This window comes from Aedes aegypti, chromosome 2, assembly GCF_002204515.2.
Source record: "Aedes aegypti strain LVP_AGWG chromosome 2, AaegL5.0 Primary Assembly, whole genome shotgun sequence".
Classification (NCBI taxonomy): domain Eukaryota; kingdom Metazoa; phylum Arthropoda; class Insecta; order Diptera; family Culicidae; genus Aedes; species Aedes aegypti.
The window spans coordinates 112,888,257-112,909,103 of NC_035108.1; the positions used below are offsets into that span (position 1 = coordinate 112,888,257).

The window sequence follows — 20,847 nt, forward strand, 5'->3', positions numbered from 1 at the left end:
CCATACTGAAGTAATCTTACACAACCTGTAACGAAACAATTGAATACTAAAAAAATCTTTCATCAAATTACCGAGTTATTAAGAAAATTGAATGGTAGAACAATTTCGATAACACTCGAATCTGTTGTCCAGTCTTTTCCATCAAGTTGTATTAAGGCTATTCCATAAAGAGCATTGATATATCAAAACAAATCGATGAAATGATTGGGTGGAGATCTTCTGCAACATTGAAAGCATCATTCATGAAATAAATATCTTGTTTTAATGCCATATGTGCCAAAACGAACATATGTTTTTTTTTTTAAAGAAATAAGCTCGAACAGAATGAATAAAACTAAAACAATGTTTTCCAAGTCGTTAAAGCGTTGATTTTTCATTAATTTATTTAACTTTTAATTTGTTTATTTATAAATTAATTTATTAGGACATGAATTTATATATACAGCATTTAAAAAATCTGTTTGATGGCACTTATCAAGAAAATCTAAAATTTCTTAGAACTTTTTCAATCTTGCAGTACGAATGTTTTAAAGCTAAATCATCATTTCATAACCCAACTTTATAAGTCAAACAAAGAAAAAAGAAGTTTGATAAATAATAACTGTATATCATTTTTATCAGCGCTCCTCATATTACCTACGTGACTCAAAATGCTACGTCCACTAGCTAGGACCCCTCCCTCCCCCTCGTCACACATCGTTACAAATTCATGAAGACCCCCCTCCCCCCTAAAAAGCTACGTCATTTATGGACGACCCCAAAGCTTGTGGAACTATGAAAAGGTACCAATAAAATGTATAAACTTGTATTAATTTTAAGGTTCAAATTTTGGTTAAGTCGATGAGTTGGATTACCGATCTTACCGTTAACAACAGGCTAGCTCTTCATTTTTGAATATGTATGTCACTTACTTTTGTGACTACAACTCACACTGTGTATGGCTTGGAATTGAAACATTGTAGGTATAGCCGTATTAGCCACACCAAATTAGAGGAAAACACAAGGCCCACATGAGTATCATATGCGACAGCTTTTTAAATTTAATCGCTGAATGTTGAAAATTGTTTGGATTTCAGAATTTGGTTCCAGAAGAAAAGTGGTTGGTTGTTATATATCGGCTCCAAGAATTACTGAGATTCTGGAAAGTTCAATCTTCAAGGAAGACAAAGTAGCAAGGGACTCTATGATATAAATAATGAAATTCTCAACATTAATCTGTCTAAAATTTTTATTCAAGCATGTATGTTTCTTTTTTGTTTTTATATGAGTTTTTCTGTCACACAATTGGAAGTGAAGGTTTCGTTCTATAAGGAACGTCTTGCAATTAATCAATAAATTTTTCTGTACGTTCGTAAGTACGCCCAATATAAGCAGTATGTTCTTCGCCGTAACAGCAAATCTATTCTTTTCAGTATATTGAACATCTAGAGAAGAGATGAAATAAGATGGGACACCCAACAGGCGGCTGCCAGATTTTTACGCAATTCGACAGACAGTGTCTGTATATGTCGAGATCTTATCCAGAATGGCATGAATACTATGTGTCTGGGTGGACTTTGTGAAATTATTTACGGATCTACATCATCATTGCAGTAGGATAAGTCCCAGGCAGGGGTGCAGCGATAACCTCTGCCATAGGTGGCATCCACTGTCAGCGAACACCTGCACCTCCTCGGTAGTAGTCACCCCGGGATCGGGACATGGCTGATCGATCGCGGCCACGCGGATACTCCGGTGCGGCGTATCTGTCCTGGTAGTAGTATTCTCTGCTGGTGTGGGAGTAAATACGTTATATAGGCTTTGAATGCTCAAAAGGAAGTGGTGAAAAAAGAGTATTTGACATGATTTAGCTGAGCATAGCGGTTAGAAAACCTGATTTTAATGAATAGAAAAAATCGTCGGTTTCAGGTTTTCGCCAATAGGCTGCGCTGTAATCTCTAACTCGTAGAATGAAGAAGATGAATCTATTTGCGATTAGCAAGCAATCGGCGAAAAACGAGAGTAAATCCATTTAGCAATGGCTAAGTTATAAGCTCTCAAAGTATGGGTTATCCTATGCGGTCCTTGAAGATGATTGAATCTTATATGATAACTGTTCAAGTTCAATTGGAATTTTATAAATGCATAGATGATTCCTTGTGAAATTTATTTCGTTACCTCATAGGTACTTCTGCACGTTTTGAAGAATGATTTCTTTGACAAAGTTGTTCAGTACATCAAGGACTACCTGACAGCTTTTTTCTTTTCTTTAACATTACATTCCAAATGAACCAAAGCATACTTTTAACAAAGTTTGGTTTCATCAACTCCTTCGATGATATTAATTTAATCTGATATGGGAATGTCACTTCCCTTTACAAGAAATATACAATAAACACCAACGTTCTTATTCAAGCGACTTAATTGCATATATGTGCAAAAACGTTTTGAAAGCTAAACTAAGAGGCGGGACTTGTTCTAGTTTGCCTAACCTTATTGACGTTATTTTCAGATCAATTTTGCCTAGATGCACTGAACAAACCATGAACAAATTATTTCAGGGAGGTTCACTAGACACCCTAACTACCATATAAAGGTTCAATGTTTCAAATTTTAGACCTGTCATTTTTACACAGCTTCATACTATGCCAACCAGGTCGCCAACCCGATAGATGAGTCATGGCTATGGTATGCATACATTCTTCTAAATCATACAACTTACCCATTGCCATAGCGGCGCGCATCGCGTTCCCATCGTTCCCGCTCGCGGGCTTCAATCTCGCAGCCCTGACAGTGGTAGTGGCCACCAGGTGCTGCCATAGCTGGAGGTCCTCGCGGCGGAGCACCGCCATAGCCGCCCCTTTTCGGATAGCTGACCCTACCATAGTACACACCCGGAGTGGGATCGTGAGGTTTTTCCGTTGCCGAGTAATCGACGCGTATCGGTCGATCTCCGATTTCGATACCATTGGCCTGAGTGTGGGCCACTCTGGCGTCCTCGGTGCTCTCGAAGTACACGAACCCGAATCCACGGGAACGGCCGGTCTGTGAGCAAAGGATCAAGAACGATAAAATCGATAAGCTGAAGGTTTGCCCTTGGTGTTGTAGGTCAGCCACGACCTCCGTGGGAGCCTCCTTCAGATCTACAAGCGTAACCGATGATCTCTCGAAGGCTTATAATGGCTCTTAATGGCCTATAAACTAACTGATTAGAAGAAGATTGGAACCCCTAATGCCTCTTTTAATTCTATTATGAAGATTGACGTTGTTTGGGAGAGCCTTTAAAGAAATGCTACGATCTTCGCGCATTTTTTCCTTATTATATCTCCAAACATCATTTGATGTTTCTGTAACCAGAATACATATTGTGCAGCACTTGTCTGATATCTTCAAAAAAGCTACCGGCACGTTGTACGACTAGCCTCAGTCTGGTATTTTTTTTTACTTTTATGCGTATACAATCATAGACAACAAATCCTACCTTGGCATCGAGAACTATGGTCGCCTTCTTCAGTGGGCCAAACTTGGTGAAGACGTCGTACAGCTCCGACTCGGTGGTATAGATGTTCAAATTGAAGACCGCCAGAACGGCCTTGCTCTCGTCGTACTCGCTTGCACCGTGGTGATGGGAGTGAGATTCGTGGGGAATTGCTTGCCTTGTGCTTCGACGCCCGTGGTAGCTGTCGCCGTTACTGCGTCCAGTATATTCTGATTCGCCGCCGTATCTGAAAGTGAACTTTTCATTAGTAACTGCAACAGTGCTTGATAACTGATACTTGTAAATGACAAGTTGAATATGTAGTACCAGTCCCTAAAAGTTTCATTATTTGGTTCACGAGACGTGCTTCCGTAAAAGGCTTAAAATGCGTATGATAAAAGTTCGCCAAATGTATGACGGAAATTGTCGGTGGCTCAGGAAAAGGGTGGCAGAATATCCATATAAATCACAATGGAATGGTGTTTGTATGTCACGAAATGGTTTGAGAACGAGTCAATGGATTTGAATAATAAGTTCACTGTTACATTGGTCCAGAACTCCGACGTGATCGTAAGAATAAAAGGATGCCGGCATTTGAGTTTCCCATTATACATTTTTTTGTTTTTTAAACGAAAAAGTTTATGCCCTTGAGGATTATCGAATCGTAACTGTTCGTTGGCCTCTTCAGATGTAATTGGACCCTCAAAAAGCCCACAGAAAGATAAGCACAGGAAAGGCTCTTTTGAAATGAAGACGTAAAGCTAATAAGAAAAAGGCAGTCACTTTATAAAAACGCTTTATAGTTTAATATGTACCACAGATCATCTCCCCAACTTACCGGAGGTAGCCATCGTCCCGATTTTCGCGGCGATACTTGCGGTCATGGCTGCGGGACCGCGAATCATGCTGTAAATCAAAATTATTAAGCAATGCAGCAATTTGACCAAGTATTTCATATTTACCTCGCCTCCTCTAATGACTACTCGACTAGTCCGGACGACCTTTGGTTATTGAGATAAATGCACAAAGTTGGATAAAGAAGAGATAAACAATTATTTTATATGCAAATAGCAAAATAGTGCAGTGTTAACCTTTTGCATACGGTGCTCTTATCATTACCTAATGAACTTGGTAGCTCTATTCCTGTATATGTCTATTAATTGCAAAAACTAAATAGAAAACACAATCGGTTAATACCTAATAACATTTCGGATCACCTTTTTCGGTGGTAAAAATCTGCCTTACTGCTTAAGTGCACCTGCTACTAATTCACGGTATAATCCGGTTTTTTGATCAAAAATTAATGGCAAGGAGGTTATAGGTAATAGAACTATAAAAGCTAATAACGGCAGGATTTTGGATATGCTGTTTCTCAACTGAATTACACATGACTATCTCACAATTTTTACAGTTCGAGTATACAGCACAGACATTATTTTTTACGCTCTGTTTGTTATACAGTTAAACCTCCATGAGTCGATGTTCCATTACTCGATATCGACTCATGGAACCATACTAAAAGTGAAATTTCATGGTTACTATGATGGTCCCCTCAAACAGCTTTCCATAGCATTGCAGTTCTATGACTCGATATTTCCATGAGTCGATGGTCCCTTCGATATCGACTCATGGAGGGTTGACTGTAGTACAGTCACCTATCTACATCTCGATATCAAAGGGACCATCGAGATAGGGAGAGATCGAGACAAACAACATTTATTTAATGAACACTAGATTGGAAATCACTCCGTTACTAGGAAAATGATAAACAAACAATTTTTATTTCAGACCACTGTTTTGTCCGCTAGAATTTTGCTCCTGGATATTTGGAGGTATTTTTAATTCATCTTCATCTTTATGACGTTATGGTGATTGACGAAACACATAGCCAAAACGTTGGAAGTTACATAACTATCCCGCTTTCACTACGTTTGACCGGGAAAGCCATAAAAGAGGTTTTTATGAACAAACCAATGGGCTGCAAAACGGTGAGTCGACAACAAGGAAGGAGCGTTTAACACAGCTCTGGTCCTCACAGGTTCCTACTTCACGCTTCCACGGGTCAAACGATAACAAAGACCGCCAGTTAAGGGTTGCGTACTTAGCTGGTAGTGCAACCTGGGCACTGTTGTCCTTCTGACATCAGCTAGATTGAGGAGGTACGTCTTGAGCGTCTGTTCACCAGGAGGTGCGGCTCAAACAGCGTCTGTTCTGGTATCCAGGGGCTGAGCAAGGAATGCTGAATCGCGCACAGCTCCGGCGAGACTGGAGTGTTGCAGTGTTGGCGTAGGCCCAATAAGCCATCGTTGAAACAAATCTTATTGCTAATAACATAGGAGATAATACGATCCGGAACAATCGTCAAAGACCCACGCGACGAAATAAGGATTACGATTGGAAACATGGAACATGGAACTGCAAGTCACTTGGTTTCGCAGGTTGCGACAGGATAATCTACGACGAACTACATCCCCGTAATTTCGATATCGTAGCGCTGAAGGAACTTTGTTGGACTGGACAGAAGGTGTGGAAAAGCGGGCATCGAGCGGCTACCTTCTACCAAAGTTGTGGCACCACAAATGAGCTAGGAACTGGCTTCATAGTGTTGGGCAAGCTGCGACAACGCGTTATCGGGTGGCAGCCGATCAACGCAAGGATGTGCAAGATGAGGATTGTTGGGAGGACAACCCTATCCCAATAACGGACGCAACCGAAACAACCACCAAGGCTCTTACGCTGACAGCCGTCAGCTTATGACAGATGTCATGGGAAGTTTCGGCATTCGTCGTTCCAGTGTTGGCCACCATCATCAACATTACAATTGCGATCGGCGGCTCACGTGCATACACGTTTTTAATTCGTTATACTTTTAGATAGTTATATTTTAAACCGTAGTTACGAGTCGCGTCACTAGCCATATCACGTATCGCAACAGTGGCGACGAGGCGGTAGTAAATTCGTGCTAAGATCGCGCGTTCATCCCGAGAAAAGGCGTTCTTCGTGGATCGGTAGGGGGAGACATAATTGTGCGATGGCGACTAACAACGCCAATAGTGCAGCAGGTTCTGGAGGCCATCAACAGTCGGGTAACATTACGGGCACCATTGTTCAGATCCTCCGTAACCAACAAGCGCTTATGGGGCAAATGTCACAACAGCTGGCAGCAACCCAATCCGCCATCAAGAGTTTGTCCCGCGATGAGGTTGTGCTCGATTCCCTCTCAAACAATATGGTGGAATTCGTGTACAACAAGGAAAGCGGTAACACATTCGACGCATGGTTCTCTCGCTATAGTGATCTTTTTGATCGAGACGCGTCCAAGTTGGATGACGCCGCGAAAGTGCGTTTACTCCTACGCAATCTCAGCCCACCGGATCACGAGCGTTATAACAGTTTTATCTTGCCGAAAACTACTCGGGAATTCACTTTCGCCGAGACTGTTGAAAAGCTAAAGGCGCTCTTCGGTGCCATTATTTCCATCTTTCGGCGGCGCTATAACTGTCTACAAACAACCAAAGAAGACAGTGAAGATTATCTCGCCTATTCATGCAAGGTGAATAAATCATGCGTCGATTTCAAGTTGTCGGAGTTGACCGAAGAACAATTCAAGTGTTTGACGTTTGTTTGTGGACTCAAATCGAAGCAAGATGCGGAGATCGGAATGCGGCTTATCAACAAACTGAATGAAGCAGAGGATCTCACTCTCCAACAAGTGGTTGAACAGTGCAATAGCCTGGTGAACCTCAAACAGGGCACCGTGCTTGTGGAGAATCCGTTGACAGTGAATTTTGTAGCCCACAACAAGCGAAACAAACCATACCGGTCTAACAGCAACAGCCCTTCTCGAGATCAACCTAGAACACCCTGCTGGTCGTGTGGCGGGATGCATTTCAGCAAGGATTGTCGGTTCCGCGATCACAAGTGTTGTGACTGCGGGAAACAGGGCCACAAAGAAGGGTACTGCTCTTGTTTCTCATCGAAGTACTCATCCAGCGCACCTAGTTCGAAAAAGCCAAGTACGAAGAACAAGAAAAATCAGCGGAAGCAGTCGACGAAACATAAGCCAGGGGCGTAAGTTCATCAACGTCAAGCTTAATGGTGTTCCTCTCCGGCTGCAACTGGACACGGGATCCGATGTGTCGATCATTTCGCACTGTTCGTGGATCAAGCTTGGTCGACCGCAAACGAAAACTGCAACGTGTCAAGCAAGAACAGCGTCCGGAGAGCCTCTGGATCTTGTCTCGGAGTTGCAGTGTGGCATCACCTTAAACAACGTCACGAAACAGGGTAAGTGCTACGTTGCCGCTTCTAACGTCCAGCTTGACATTTTGGGGATTGATCTCATGGATGTGTTTGGATTGTGGAACCAATCAATCACGTCGTTCTGCAACCAAGTGGCCATTGAGGAAACCCAAGAAGTTGCCGATCTTCGTGCTCAGTTTCCAAACGTGTTCACCACAAAATTGGGCCTTTACAACAAAACTCCTGTCCAGTTGGTGCTGAAGGAAACTCCAAAACCGGTGTTTCGACCCAAACGACCGGTTGCGTACAGCATGGAGTGCGTGGTGGAGGAGCGATAGTTTTCTGCTTTGCTACAGATCAACTCCCTGTCGCAGTGCTCTGGATGGAAAATCTCCTGGTGAATTACTGTACGGTAGGCCGATACGAACATCTTTGGAACTGCTCCGGCCACCAACACCGTACAATGAGCCAACAGATGAACAAGAGAAGCAGTTCAATCGGAAGCATGGAACGAAAGCTCGCGAGTACCATCCTCACGATCTCGTCTGGGCTAAAGTCTACTCAGCAAACACGTGGACCTGGCAGCCTGGAAGAGTAATCGAGCGTATCGGTAGCGTCATGTACAATGTTTGGCTATCATCGAAGCAGAATCTAATACGATCCCACTGCAATCAAATGCGGTCGCGCTATGAGTCTGAAGAAGGCAGCGCGCGAAACATCAGTGCACCAGCAAACATCCAAGTTCCGCTCTCAATACTCCTGGACAGTTGGAGTCTTCGAAGTAATATAACGAACACCGAAGATGAAAGTAGTCAGTCTATACCTGAGAGAGAGGAGACAGCTGGCTTAGATTGCGAGCTTCCAAAAGTCAAGGGAACCTGTCATCAACTGTCACTGGAAAACCGCACATTCGAAGGGCAGAGCGTGAAAAACCGTCAGAATTTGGCCAAACTAAAACTGGATCTGGTTGAAAATTTAGGTTGTTCTCCGGTGCTCTCGCATATAGAATTCAATACAGTACCAGAACAACGGCCTAACTGCCAAATGTAAACAAATTGAGTTTTATTCACCTAACAGTTTATTGGATAAACTGCAATCATATACTGCACAACTGTTTCTTAAATATAACGTTTTTCACGAAATAAGTGAGAAAAACATAACGGCGCATTTGATATTCTCTTTCGATACACTGAGAACAGCGTTGCGGTTGAAAATACTATATCAGAGGGTTAAATTAAATACACAACGCCACTTGATTTGTGCAGACTAAATTCGCATTTATTTAGAATATTTTGTGCGTTCAATTTTACCATGGCACCATTTGTATGGTAAAAATTACTATATCATGGTTAAAAACTTGCAGCAGACTAGAATCGAACCGAGGATCTGGCGATTGTCAAGCGCGAACGCTAGCCGTTCGGCTATCGACGCGGTTGGATTGAGAGGGAACAAAACGCAAATAAAAAGCGTTCATGATAGCTCAATCGTGGTTGGAATAGTAAATTTAAAAACACGTTCATGGTTCTCATTACTGCAACGCTTGTTTCAGTGTACGAACTCTGATGTCAATTTCGCCCACCTTCCCCCCTGCGGTAACCGGGCGCATTTGCGATTGAGTGTGGCAGCAGGGCGCATTTAAAACTGAGTGTGCAGAAGGTCGATAGTGAAGAAGGTTCGTGTGAAAGAGCGTAGCAACACGGCGAAGCTGATGATAGTCAAACTAGAAGGATGAGGTGGAAAGGCGCAATCGCTGCTGTCAAACTGAAGGCGACGAAAAACCGAGGGGCGCAACAATCCTCAATTTTGATGAATGGCGCATGATGCTTTTTTATTTATTTTAACATGTTGTTCATAATATGAAAATAAATCAAATGGTTTGTTACAAAAGTAATATTGTAATGGATCATACAAAAATGCATCATGCGATTAAATCGATCGGAAACATAATACAGAATTGAAATTATATCCGCTGAACTTCAAACCGATTTTACTGACAATGTATTAGTGTTCACATTCGCCCTAATTCTGACTCTGTATTGAATTGTTGATTATTTAAATATTGTCGATTGGACTCAAGTTGCTATTGAATTTTTTTAATTTTATGATCTTTTTGATAGCACATGGAATGAGAAAATGGTTTTGACCCAGTTTGTGCTCTCCGAACCATTGTGCACAACCCAAATATGAGAAGAAGAAAGAAGCCAAGAAAACAAGCCAGTTGTCAGTGAGCTGTCTCCTCTCTCTCAGGTCTATACCAATGCCGGCTGCGCTACTTGAAGACCTGCAACCGATTCAACGTCGTCAACGAACTCCCCAAAGCAACACACAGCAACCACCGATTCCTACTCGACAGTCTTCAAGAATCCGAAGGCTGCCTGTGAGGTACGAACCGTACAGCCTTTATTAACAGGGGGAGGTGTTGGGAGGACAACCCTATCCCAATAAAGGACGCAACCGAAACAACCACCATAAGGCTCTTACGCTGACAGCCGTCAGCTTATGACAGATGTCATGGGAAGTTTCGGCATAGAGCTTAGTGACATTTGAACACACGAACACTTACATACGCTTATCATACACAGTTTGTTTTTGTTTTCCTCAACGAAACTTGCACACACTTTCCAGACTCATCAAAATGCATATGGAAATATTACCCAATTTGAAATATTTACACCCAGCTTCTGGGTGTTTTCCGAGACAGAGTGCATATTGTTTTCCTCTAAGGTTCACAACCACATCTACACTAGGGCACCCATACCAATGAGCGTGAAAACCACTATTCGTTGTTCCAGTGTTGGCCACCATCATCAACATTACAATTGCGATCGGCGACTCGCATGCATACACGTTTTTAATTCGTTATACTTTTTAGTAATAAATTTATATTTTAAACCGTAGTTACGAGTCGCGTCACTAGCCATATCACGTATCGCAACAAGGATAAAAGAATGAACGTGAGGTGGTCGAAAGGTGGCGGCAGCACTACGACGAGCAACAGCGCTGCACTAAATTATTTCCAAGATTTGGGGGGAGGAAGTATTGCCGCAGGAGTGGATGGAAGGTGTCGTGTGTCCTATCTACAAAAAGTGCGACAAGTTGGATTGCGCCAATCATCGTTAGGGTTACCATCCGTCCTGATTTAGCAGGACATGTCCTGATTTTGAGATTCTTTTGAGGCGTCCTGATTTATTTTTCTTATTTCAAGTTTTGCCCTGCTTTTTCTTGCTTGGCGAATACCAATGTCAAAGATATTTCGAATAAGTAAAAGCTATTCTAGTAAGTGCCAAATCAAAATGTTCAAATGACATCTATTCTGAAATCCATGAGTTTTGTGGTTTAGAAATCGATTTCAGCCACATAGAAAGTTTGAGATGCGCTTCATACCGTATCACAACACCTTCAGGTTTAGTCGATGTTTGACGATTCTGGTGTTGTTAATAGAATCAACTGGACTCGTATTAGAACACAAGCTATGATCTTTGGCATATTTTCACAGAATTCTATTGATATCAGCTCTCCGAAAACTCCAATTATTAGTTTCAGTACATATGGTAGCAATCAAGGGAATATAAAACCACTTCCTATCTTTGTGCAATAATTTGATGCATTGCAATGAGGCATTCTCTCATTATTTTACCATATTAACAAATGAGAAAGTGTGAGAGATTGCTGCCATCATTGAAGGTGTTCTCAAAAAGCACAATTTGCAACTAAAGTTGAGTTTTTTTTTAATTTTTTCGATCTCTCAGCGGAGTTAATATTCATAAAACTATGTCGGAAATAAAAAAAAATCAACCAGGGGAGCGCGACCGCCGAGAATGTCACTCTCCATGAATTTTTGGTAAGATTTTTACCGTATGTGTCGTGTATCGTGTTGAAAAACCTGTCGGGTTCCAGGGATGATATAAGCCAGATTTCTCCTAACAACTTTGGTTGTGTTTATTTGTATGATTCTTCGTGAGTTTCCAGCGAGATCATTTGCATATTATCACGGGATCTCAATGGAAATTTAACGGGAGCTTCTTTGTGAAGCTTTGTGAAATCTTAGCAAAATCATGATTCAAAGAATCCAAGCGGCATTTCCTTGCATGAACTTTAATAAATCTTCGAAAAAACTGTTTTTTTTTTTTAATTTTTAGTAATTTCCTAGCGAGATCTTAAGGTGAAACAGTTTGGAATCAATTTCTAAGATTGCACTAAAACTTCAAAGCCACAAATCTCGTGAAGAAAGCATCCCACAACAGTGCACTTTTTATTTTGGCTTTGTGCACTAGCAGAAAGCTTAAAATAAGAAGATCAGGAACGTTTGCAAACTATTTCTCCAGTTTTATGCCTTTGAAAACGTGAGTAGGGGGAGAAGTCGGCCATTGTGCCGGCCATCTTTGGATTCCGAGATGTTTCACCTTAATCAGACACTGAGCAGATTTTTTTAACATCGATAAATTGCTGGCAAGATTGTCACAGGATTTCCTAAACTGAATTGATGAATATATACCCTCGGTATATTTGTAAAGGATTCATGTTGGTAGATTCTGACGAGATGTTTGATGTAATTTTGAGCGAATGTCTGACAAAGGGGATTCCTACTGTGGTTTTTGACAGATCTCAAACAATAATTTTGAAAAAAAAATACTTGTCAGATAGCCTACCTAGCAAAATGATTTTGAATCTCCAGTAGATGGTCACCCTAATCATCGTGCGATCACAATTTTGCGCGCAATTTTGGTACTCTCCAAAATTATATGCCACCGTCTATCACCAATTGCTACACTCAAAAAAATTCAAACGTCATTGCTACGTGAAAAATCACGTAGTCCGCTAGACTTTCGAAGAACGTGAAGAGCTGCTGAACTTCAAACCTCATTTAAGATTGATTTAAAGGTATGTACTCGTTGAATACCAAAGAATCCTGTATTCATTCATATTTTATATTGCGCATTTCTTTCACCACTGGACTATCGCAGAAGTTTTTACAAGTGCGGGAATGTTGATAAAAGTGCGCGATTGCATCAAATCGAGAAGGTGTATTCAGCGGGGTTGTTCCTCACAGTCCAAAGAATAAGTGCTCTGAAGACACCAACATGATTCGATGCAATCCCGCACTTTTCTTCGCATTTTCGCACTTAGGAAGCCGCATTTCGCAGTCCAGTAGTGAAAGAAATAAACAATACCTGATTTCACTCATATTATAGCATGTAAAGGCTACAGCAGAAACGACCAGAAAATATGGGAGCGAGATATCCAATTCTCGCTGGATTTTTTTCATTCGAAAAGCTTAGTTTGGATAAAATAAATACCTCAATCTTCAAAGTTGGTTTACATTTTTCGGATTGGGAAATAGTTTACTTCAGAAGTTTATTGAACATAAGGTGGGCCTCCATTTCAATAAATTTGAAGGGAAAACAATGTAGGACATATTGAAACGCTTCGTAAAGGCTACGGGAAAATCCACGTAGCTCGTACGTGTAACGCTGGTGGATCAAACGGAGTTCAATAGTTCATTCTGTGTTACCAATTATTCACGTAGGTGCTACGTGAAAAGTGCAATGGAAAAAAAATCACGTTTGTTTCCACGTAACAATGACGTTTGGATTATTTTGAGTGTAGAGAATTCGTTGGACAATATTGTAAGTTCGGTCAATCGTTAGAAAATGGAGTTCGCCGAAAACGGATTTTTCTCGGTACCCATGCAAGATACACTGCTTCGGAAGTAGGGCGCATCCGGATGCGAATCGAATGCACCTCCGAAGTTAGATATTTCGCATAGAACTTTTTACCGCGCCGACAGTACCAGGCAGGATTTATGGGCGAACGAGCAACAACGGACCAAATATTCGCCATCCGCCAGCTGTTGCAGAAATGCCGCGAATACAATGTACCCACACATCATTTATTCATTGATTTTAAATCGGCCTATGATACAATCGATCGAGAAGAGCTATGACAGATTATGCACGAATACGGTTTCCCGGACAAACTGATAAGATTGATCAAGGCGACGATGGAGCGAGTGATGTGCGTAGTCCGAGTATCAGGGACACTCTCGAGACCCTTCGAATCTCGTAGAGGGTTGCGGCAAGGTGATGGCCTTTCGTGTTTACTGTTTCAACATTGCTTTAGAGGGTGTGATAAGTAGAGCGGGGATATTCAGAAAGTCCGTTCAGTTAGGGCCCATTCACAAATTTCATAACGCTGAAGGGGGTGGGTGGGTGTTTTCGTGATGTTACGGCTAATTCAAAATTTGTAAAATATTCATACAAAAGCGGATGACAAAAATGGCCATTTTTGGCGTTATGAAATTTGTGAATAAACTGAGGGCTGAAGCTAGGCGAATCGGACTGAACATCAATGCGTCGAAGACGAAGACACGGCACGCCCCCCACCTCGAGTTCATATTCACGGTGATGAAACCGAGGTTGTCGAAGAATTCGTGTACTTGGGCTCACTGGTGACCGCCAACAACAACACCAGCAGAGAAATCCAGAGACGCATCGTTGCTGGAAATCGTGCCTACTTTGGACTCCGCAGAACGCTCCGATCGCACCAAGTTAACCATCTACAAGACGCTGATTAGACCGTTACATCTCTATGGGCACGAAACATGGACCCTACATGCAGAGGATCAACGCGCCCTTGGTGTTTTCGAACGGAAGGTGTTGCGGACCATCTACGGCGGAATGCAGATGGAAGACGGAACGTGGAGAAGGCAAATGAACCATGAATTGCACCAGCTGCTGGGAGAACCAACCATCGTCCACCTCGCACAAATTGGGAGGCTGCGGTGGGCCGGGCATGTCACCAGCATGTCGGATAACAACCCGGTGAAAATGGTTCTTGGAAACAATCCGACCGGCACAAGACGACGCACAGTGCTTCGTCCCTTGGACAAAAGTCAAAAAATCAACTTTCATATTCGAAAGAATCAAGTAGGCCATGATGTTGACATATGTTTTGAGCGTGTAATACAGATACTAGAAAGTTCGTGCGCTTATTAAAACAAACCAAAACACCACGTGTTGACAAATTGTTTCATCGTTATATATAATTCATTGTTTTTGTGTCAATCAAATCCCTTTTTAATTCGCTTTATTCCCATACTAATCACATTTTCAAAACGAAAGCCGTTAAGGATCGTGTTGAAACTAGTAAGTAGGAGTAATTCCGTTTAATTTTCTATGATATATTTTGAAAATTGTAGAAAAAGATGCTTCTGAACAATAAGCTCTTTAATACAGAAGAAAATTAAAACTCCTATCTTCTTCTAGCCCATACAAAAAAGTACCTCAAAGTACCTCTCTGAAATCCACTTTAAAATAAAATATGAAGTATTTTTCAAATTCTGAAAGTGATTCCAGCTGCATATGTTTGCCGATTGTATGTAATTTTATGATTTTTAGGTTATGCTGCCACAATCATCAATAAAGATTGTTTCAAGCAAAGGTATTCTGCCAATCCACGTATTCGAAAAAATCATGTTGTGGATTTCATGTACGGTTGTTATAGCACTGATTCTTTCTCCCAGATATTTGAAAACAAGCTGAATACGTTTAGTAAATTTTATTGCTGCAAAATACACCAAAAATGGGCTAAATATAGAAGATCATACGATATTTTTGTGAAGAAAAACTCCGACTGATTAGCAAAGCCAGTTTTGCTTCAGCGCAAACAGAAAATTGACGATGCAGAGTTTTCCAATTCGGCTGTAAAGGCTGGCATGGGAAGGCCTTTCATACCTTTTAATGAATGTTCATGAAAAACCTATATATATCTTGTCAAAAATAATGAACCTGGAGAGCTCGCGTTCGTAGCCTATGTATCAAATTGTTTTTAATAATCATCAAACAGAAACCCACGACATTTCATTTTTCTTTGTAGAAAAGAAGATAATGATTCGATTGATATGTTTTTGGATGATTAATAGCTGGTAAATGAATTGTATTGCTAATAAAAATAAATAAAATGATTCGATTGATATGTTTTTGGATGATTAATAGCTGGCAAATGAATTGTATTGCTAATAAAAATAAATTTTATATAACCTTTTTTTATTGGGTTTGATTTTAGTCGTTGGAATAATGCGTGCTTTAATATGTTTATAAAAATTTGGTTATTGAGACACTTTTACATTTACGCATACCACAAACATCGTTTATGCAAACGACTCAAGTACTTTTTAATGCGTGTTTATTTTAAACATTTATTCAAAATCGAGCACTGTTCTATGGTGTCAAATGTAAAACGTGGCGTATAAGTCACTTATGCAATTACTGATGTAATATGTGTCATTCATGCCAATAATAAGATTTTTTGTGTATAACGACTTTCTCCTCAACTTCGTAGGGCAAAACCGCATAAAACATCCAGTTCTGACTTTTGTCCCCAAGTGCCATACGTTCGAAGCACTGTGCGACGTGGTGCGCAGCGAGCAAGATGGGTCGATTAAGTTGAGAACGATATGCAGACCCTTCGCAGAATGCATGGTTGGCGACGGGCAGCCATGGATCGAGTCGAATGGAGACGTCTCCTACGTACAGCAGAGGCCACCCAGGCCTTAGCCTGACTGGTAAGGTAAGTACATTAATAAAATACCAATGTTTCTTCTTCTTCTTGGCATTAACGTCCTCACTGGGACAGAGCTTGCTTCTCAGCTTAGTGTTCTTATGAGCACTTCCACAGTTATCAACTGAGAGCTTTCTTTGCCAAATTTGCCAATTTCGCATTCGTATATCGTGTGGCAGGTACGAGTATACTCAATGCCCAGGGAAGTCAAGGAAATTTCCATTACGAAAAGTTCCTGGACCGACCTGGAATCGAACCCAGACACCTTCAGCATGGCTTTGCTTTGTAGCCGCGGACTCTAACCACTCGGCTAAGCAAGGTCCCAGTAATTCTAATTTTACTGACTTAAAAAAAATTACAAGTTCAGATGATTAAAACTGTTCTGCCGTATCAAAAGGTTTGACACCCATGTAAACAAGAGCAAACGTTACCTCATAATACTGGCCCCTGGGGTGGCTCATTTCCGGCGTCCTTCTGATCCGCTGTTCGTGATTATAGAACTTCACTATTCACTGCAGTTTCTATTGATGCAATGAAGAAAATTAGTTAAACATTAAATTTATTGCGAAGAAAGATTTACCACCTTTACCCACTGATCACTGGCTGCCCTCTTGCTATCGTTTTTGACGCGTAAACAAATATGCACATAGCGACGTTTTGTCGCGCGACACGTCATTTCCACTGTCATATGTAGCGCGTATCTCACCGAACACTCATTTTTAGAGAAACCTGGGGCGGCATTAGGCATCGCATACCTACTAGCGTTGGGCAAATTTGACCAGAACATCGATGTTACTGAATCGATTCAAATTCAATAGGTCGAATCGATTCACCGATTAAATCGAATCATTTGAATCGATGTTTTTGAATCGATTCTAACGTCAAGCACATATAAAAATTTACAAAAAAACAAGCTTTCAAAATAAGCCCAATTGTAATTGCATATGATTGTTAAACTTCTCCGATTGAATAACGTTTGAAATTATAAATTAAACACTTCAAGGCTGATTCAAAACTTCGTCAATTCACTCAAAAATTCTAATCCCTGGGTTGCCTGGGTTCGATTTCCAATCGGTGCATGAAATGAAATTTGCTTGATTTCCCTGATGGGTATAGAGTATCATCGTACCTGCCATACGATATGTTAAAATGGCAACTTTGGCAAAAAAAGCTCTGAGTTAATAACTGTGGAATTGCTCATGAGAACACTAAGGGGTCATGCACAAATTACGTCACGCTCTAAGGGGGGGGGTTCCAACCAAGCGTGACAAGCCTTACAAAATTTTCGGAGGACTCATACAAAAAGTGTGACAAAGGGGAGGGAGGGGGTCGAAAAAATTGGAATTTAGCGTGACATAATTTGTGTACCATCCCTAAGCTGAGAAGTAAGCCTACACACAGCAAACTGGACTATCGAAATTCATATATTTTGCTTTATGAAAGATTATTTATGTATTGTTTTAGCATCAGGCGTCGATAGGCGCGCGGTGTATGCACTGATTCCGGGTTGCATTTCAAATTCTGGCTTCGCAAGGCAAATTTATGAATTTCAATCCGATCTTTTGTGGCGAATTTCCATAAGGGGTTTCTATGTATATCGAGAGTTTATTTCAGTGTATCTCAGTGAGAACGTAATGCCAAGAAGAAGAATAATCCTGCGATATGTTATTTTCTAGACGTTTAAAAGAAAATTTTGATGTTAGATTTGGCTCTCAAAATATGCGTTCCCAGAAGCTGCACTACACAAAATTATTAAATTTGGAGAGTTTGATCTAAGTTTACTAAGTAAATTACTATGAAAAAAAAAATCGAAAAAAAAAACTGTGATTTCAAAACACTAAGATACAAACGATTTATGAAAATATCTAGCAGATTATCCACATCCTATAATGGATTACCTGCTTTGCTCTTGTTCACAGTTGATCAGCAGGAGTTTTCTCGTTTAATTCTGTATGGCGAAAGACATCTAACTTTAAATTTCTCGTTTATGAAAGCATTAATCGAAAAAAATATTTGCTAGGCGTGATTGTCATTATCATTACATACAACCGGTACCAAGTATGTTTTCGAAAAATGTTCCCAATTTACAGAAATAAATCGTTGAATGCGTTTCGCCATACAAATATTTTTCGCGTTACCTTTTAGGGATTTCTCGTGCATATACCCGGATAAAAAATACAATACAAAAACAATATAACGTATTGAAACAGTACCATTCAATATATTGGAAATACAATACAGTATTTTGTGAAATGACAATACAATTACAGTACAATATATTGTTTTCAACAGTTCACTGTATGGTATATGAGATTTTTGCAATATAATGTATGGGTGGTTAAGTATCGTAACAATACAAATATAGATATTTTCTCATACAAATATTTTGAAAACACAATATGATATATTGTTCATGTATTGTCTTGATAAGCAATTCGTGTATTGTTGTACAATACAAAAACAATTCAACAAACTGTATCATGGTTGCATGTCAGCTAATGTCAAGCGACTTCTAAAAAACTACTTATTTTGACTTTTTGAATATTTTCCACCCAACATTTCTTGCTTTTTGAACTTGTTTTGTTTATTTCTTTCAGCAAAGCTACATAGAAAAAAGCAACAGTTGTTTTACGCGAAAATAGGAATTTGACCAAAATTGTAAGGTATAAAACCAATTAAAAACAATACAATGTTCTGTTACAACATATTATATTGTTTTTGAATTGTATATCCAAACATGAATAATATTGCTTCGACATTCAATTACAATACGCTGTATTGTATCCAATACGTTATATTGTACATTAATGGTTTATTCCATTCACTGAATGATACGTTTTTATCCGGGTACACTAGCGCATGTGCGTTACTATGTGATGAGTAGCGAGTCAGGCCATGTATGTAATCCATTTACAGGAAGTTCAGAGGGATTTTGGAATTATATGAAAAAAATATCTGCTTTGTGTTTCTAAATTAAAAAAAAAAGCGCTACTAAACTTTGCCCTTCCCAACAAACATTTTAGCTGAATAAGAGTTGAACAAATCACTCTTAAGCTAATATCAGCTTAAAAAACTATCGTTCAATTACTAATGTTAGCTGGGTTGCCAACACATTCCCTTGTAAGAATGCCTTCGGAATTATTCGGGACACAAAGCCTGGCTCCTGGATTAATTCTAGGTGAAACTCTTGAGTCTTGATGGATACAAGCAAGCTAGCTAATATTTTCGACACTTATTGCAAAAATCATCTACTTATGAATCCATCCAATATGTTGTCAAGAATCTTTTTAAAAGATAAAGAAAAAACTGCACCAGAAAATTTAAAGAACCTCTCCATTCATTCATTCCATCATTAACACAGCGTTGCAGGTTTTTGTATCAAGCACTAAAATACCACTATTTACTTGACTTAAGAGTCGCTGAATCTATTGCCGTTTTCAATAATGTCATAGCACGTCTGGTTTTTTGAGATATTAATTTTTTTAAATGCATTATTTATCGATTTCAGTTAACTTGCATGCAAGTTTCGCAGCGTGTATGCTGATGCACGTGCTTGATTTACTACAGAAATTAATTTGCTAAGAAATACGAAACAACAAAGATTGTAGTAATATCGTTACTTAAAAGCTACTTTTTGATGATTTTGAAAAGTATTGTATCTGGCCATATAGAAGAAACAACGAATTTTGTATGGAGTCTGTAGGCATGTCGAAAAGTCGATTAAATCGCTGTTAAATCGGTCAATTTCAAACTATATAGGGTAGGTGTACCAATTATGGATGCAATATGTCAACAGTAGTAATAAAAATCAAGTTGTAACCGCGTTTCTAAAACGCAAGCATGACTTGTTGGTGTCAATTACTAGTTTAAAGCCTTGCGAATCTGTTGATTTAAACAGTTTTAGTACTAAATTGACTTTAAGCTTCTAAAAATGGATTTTAAAAAGCGATGTCTTTGTACCAATTATGGCAATAGCGTTCCTAGCATTCGACATAAAAGTGTACCAATTATGGACTATCGAATATTTGCACGAAATGAACTCAAACGCCATAAAGAGCGAATGATAATGCAACGCTAATATGTAATGAAGATATCGCTCATAGAATTTTCCAAAAATTTTGGGTTAAATAGATGTTTAATCAATTTTTTGCAATGGGTTCATGGGAGAAAATTAATTTTCTAAAAAGAAGTCAAAATGTAGTGTAAATGCAAATTATGATACAAAACAGCATTAATGATCTCACATTACCTTTCCAGTGCCAATTTTTAACGAAAAAAGAGGAAAAATTCAAAAATCGAGTGTCGCTGAAAACCCCTCTCTATCATGAAATTAGCATCTTCCGCTCGCGAACGTTTTCGAACGTGTGATTGAAAAATCTTAGTAATTGAGTACAAAACATGAAGATAATGCCTTACCGAACCGTCCCGTCGTGGAAGTCACCCGTAAAATAGCTTTACTTCTTTTATTTTACTGATCAAAAAATGTAAACAAACCGCCTCCAGAGTATTGCCATAATTGGGCTCTCATACACTCTTTGTACCAGTTATCGACATAGTGGAAATAACACGATTTCCAACTTAAAACAGTA

The 20,847-nt window shown here is 39.8% G+C and overlaps 1 protein-coding gene across 5 annotated transcripts; it reads right to left on the bottom strand.

Moving 5' to 3' along the window:
• Positions 1 to 1,210: 1,210 nt before the first annotated feature.
• On the bottom strand, positions 1,211 to 16,949 carry LOC5567983 (transformer-2 protein homolog alpha). 5 transcript variants are annotated; one of them, XM_021842014.1, is made up of 7 exons: positions 16,842 to 16,949; positions 16,690 to 16,779; positions 4,420 to 4,458; positions 4,296 to 4,363; positions 3,461 to 3,704; positions 2,702 to 3,024; positions 1,211 to 1,766 (listed from the first exon to the last, which is right to left on the bottom strand). In XM_021842014.1, the coding sequence occupies exons 2-7, from the start codon at positions 16,717 to 16,719 to the stop codon at positions 1,652 to 1,654; spliced, it is 819 nt and encodes a 272-aa protein (XP_021697706.1). In that variant the 5' UTR covers positions 16,720 to 16,779; positions 16,842 to 16,949; the 3' UTR covers positions 1,211 to 1,651. The 5 variants fall into 5 exon arrangements, with proteins under 5 accessions (XP_021697706.1, XP_021697703.1, XP_021697707.1 ...); XM_021842011.1 differs by having other exon boundaries at positions 1,211 to 1,769; positions 16,842 to 16,948; XM_021842015.1 differs by having other exon boundaries at positions 16,839 to 16,904.
• Positions 16,950 to 20,847: the final 3,898 nt, after the last annotated feature.

Coding starts and splice junctions, on each gene's coding strand:
- LOC5567983 (XM_021842011.1), bottom strand. CDS start 16,719: ATGAGCCACCCCAGGGGCCAGTATTATGAG. Junction 4,459..16,689: donor CCAGGGGCCAGTATTATGAG/GTAACGTTTGCT, acceptor CAATAACCAAAG/GTCGTCCGGACTAGTCGAGT. Junction 3,705..4,295: donor CGGGACGATGGCTACCTCCG/GTAAGTTGGGGA, acceptor GTTCACTTTCAG/ATACGGCGGCGAATCAGAAT.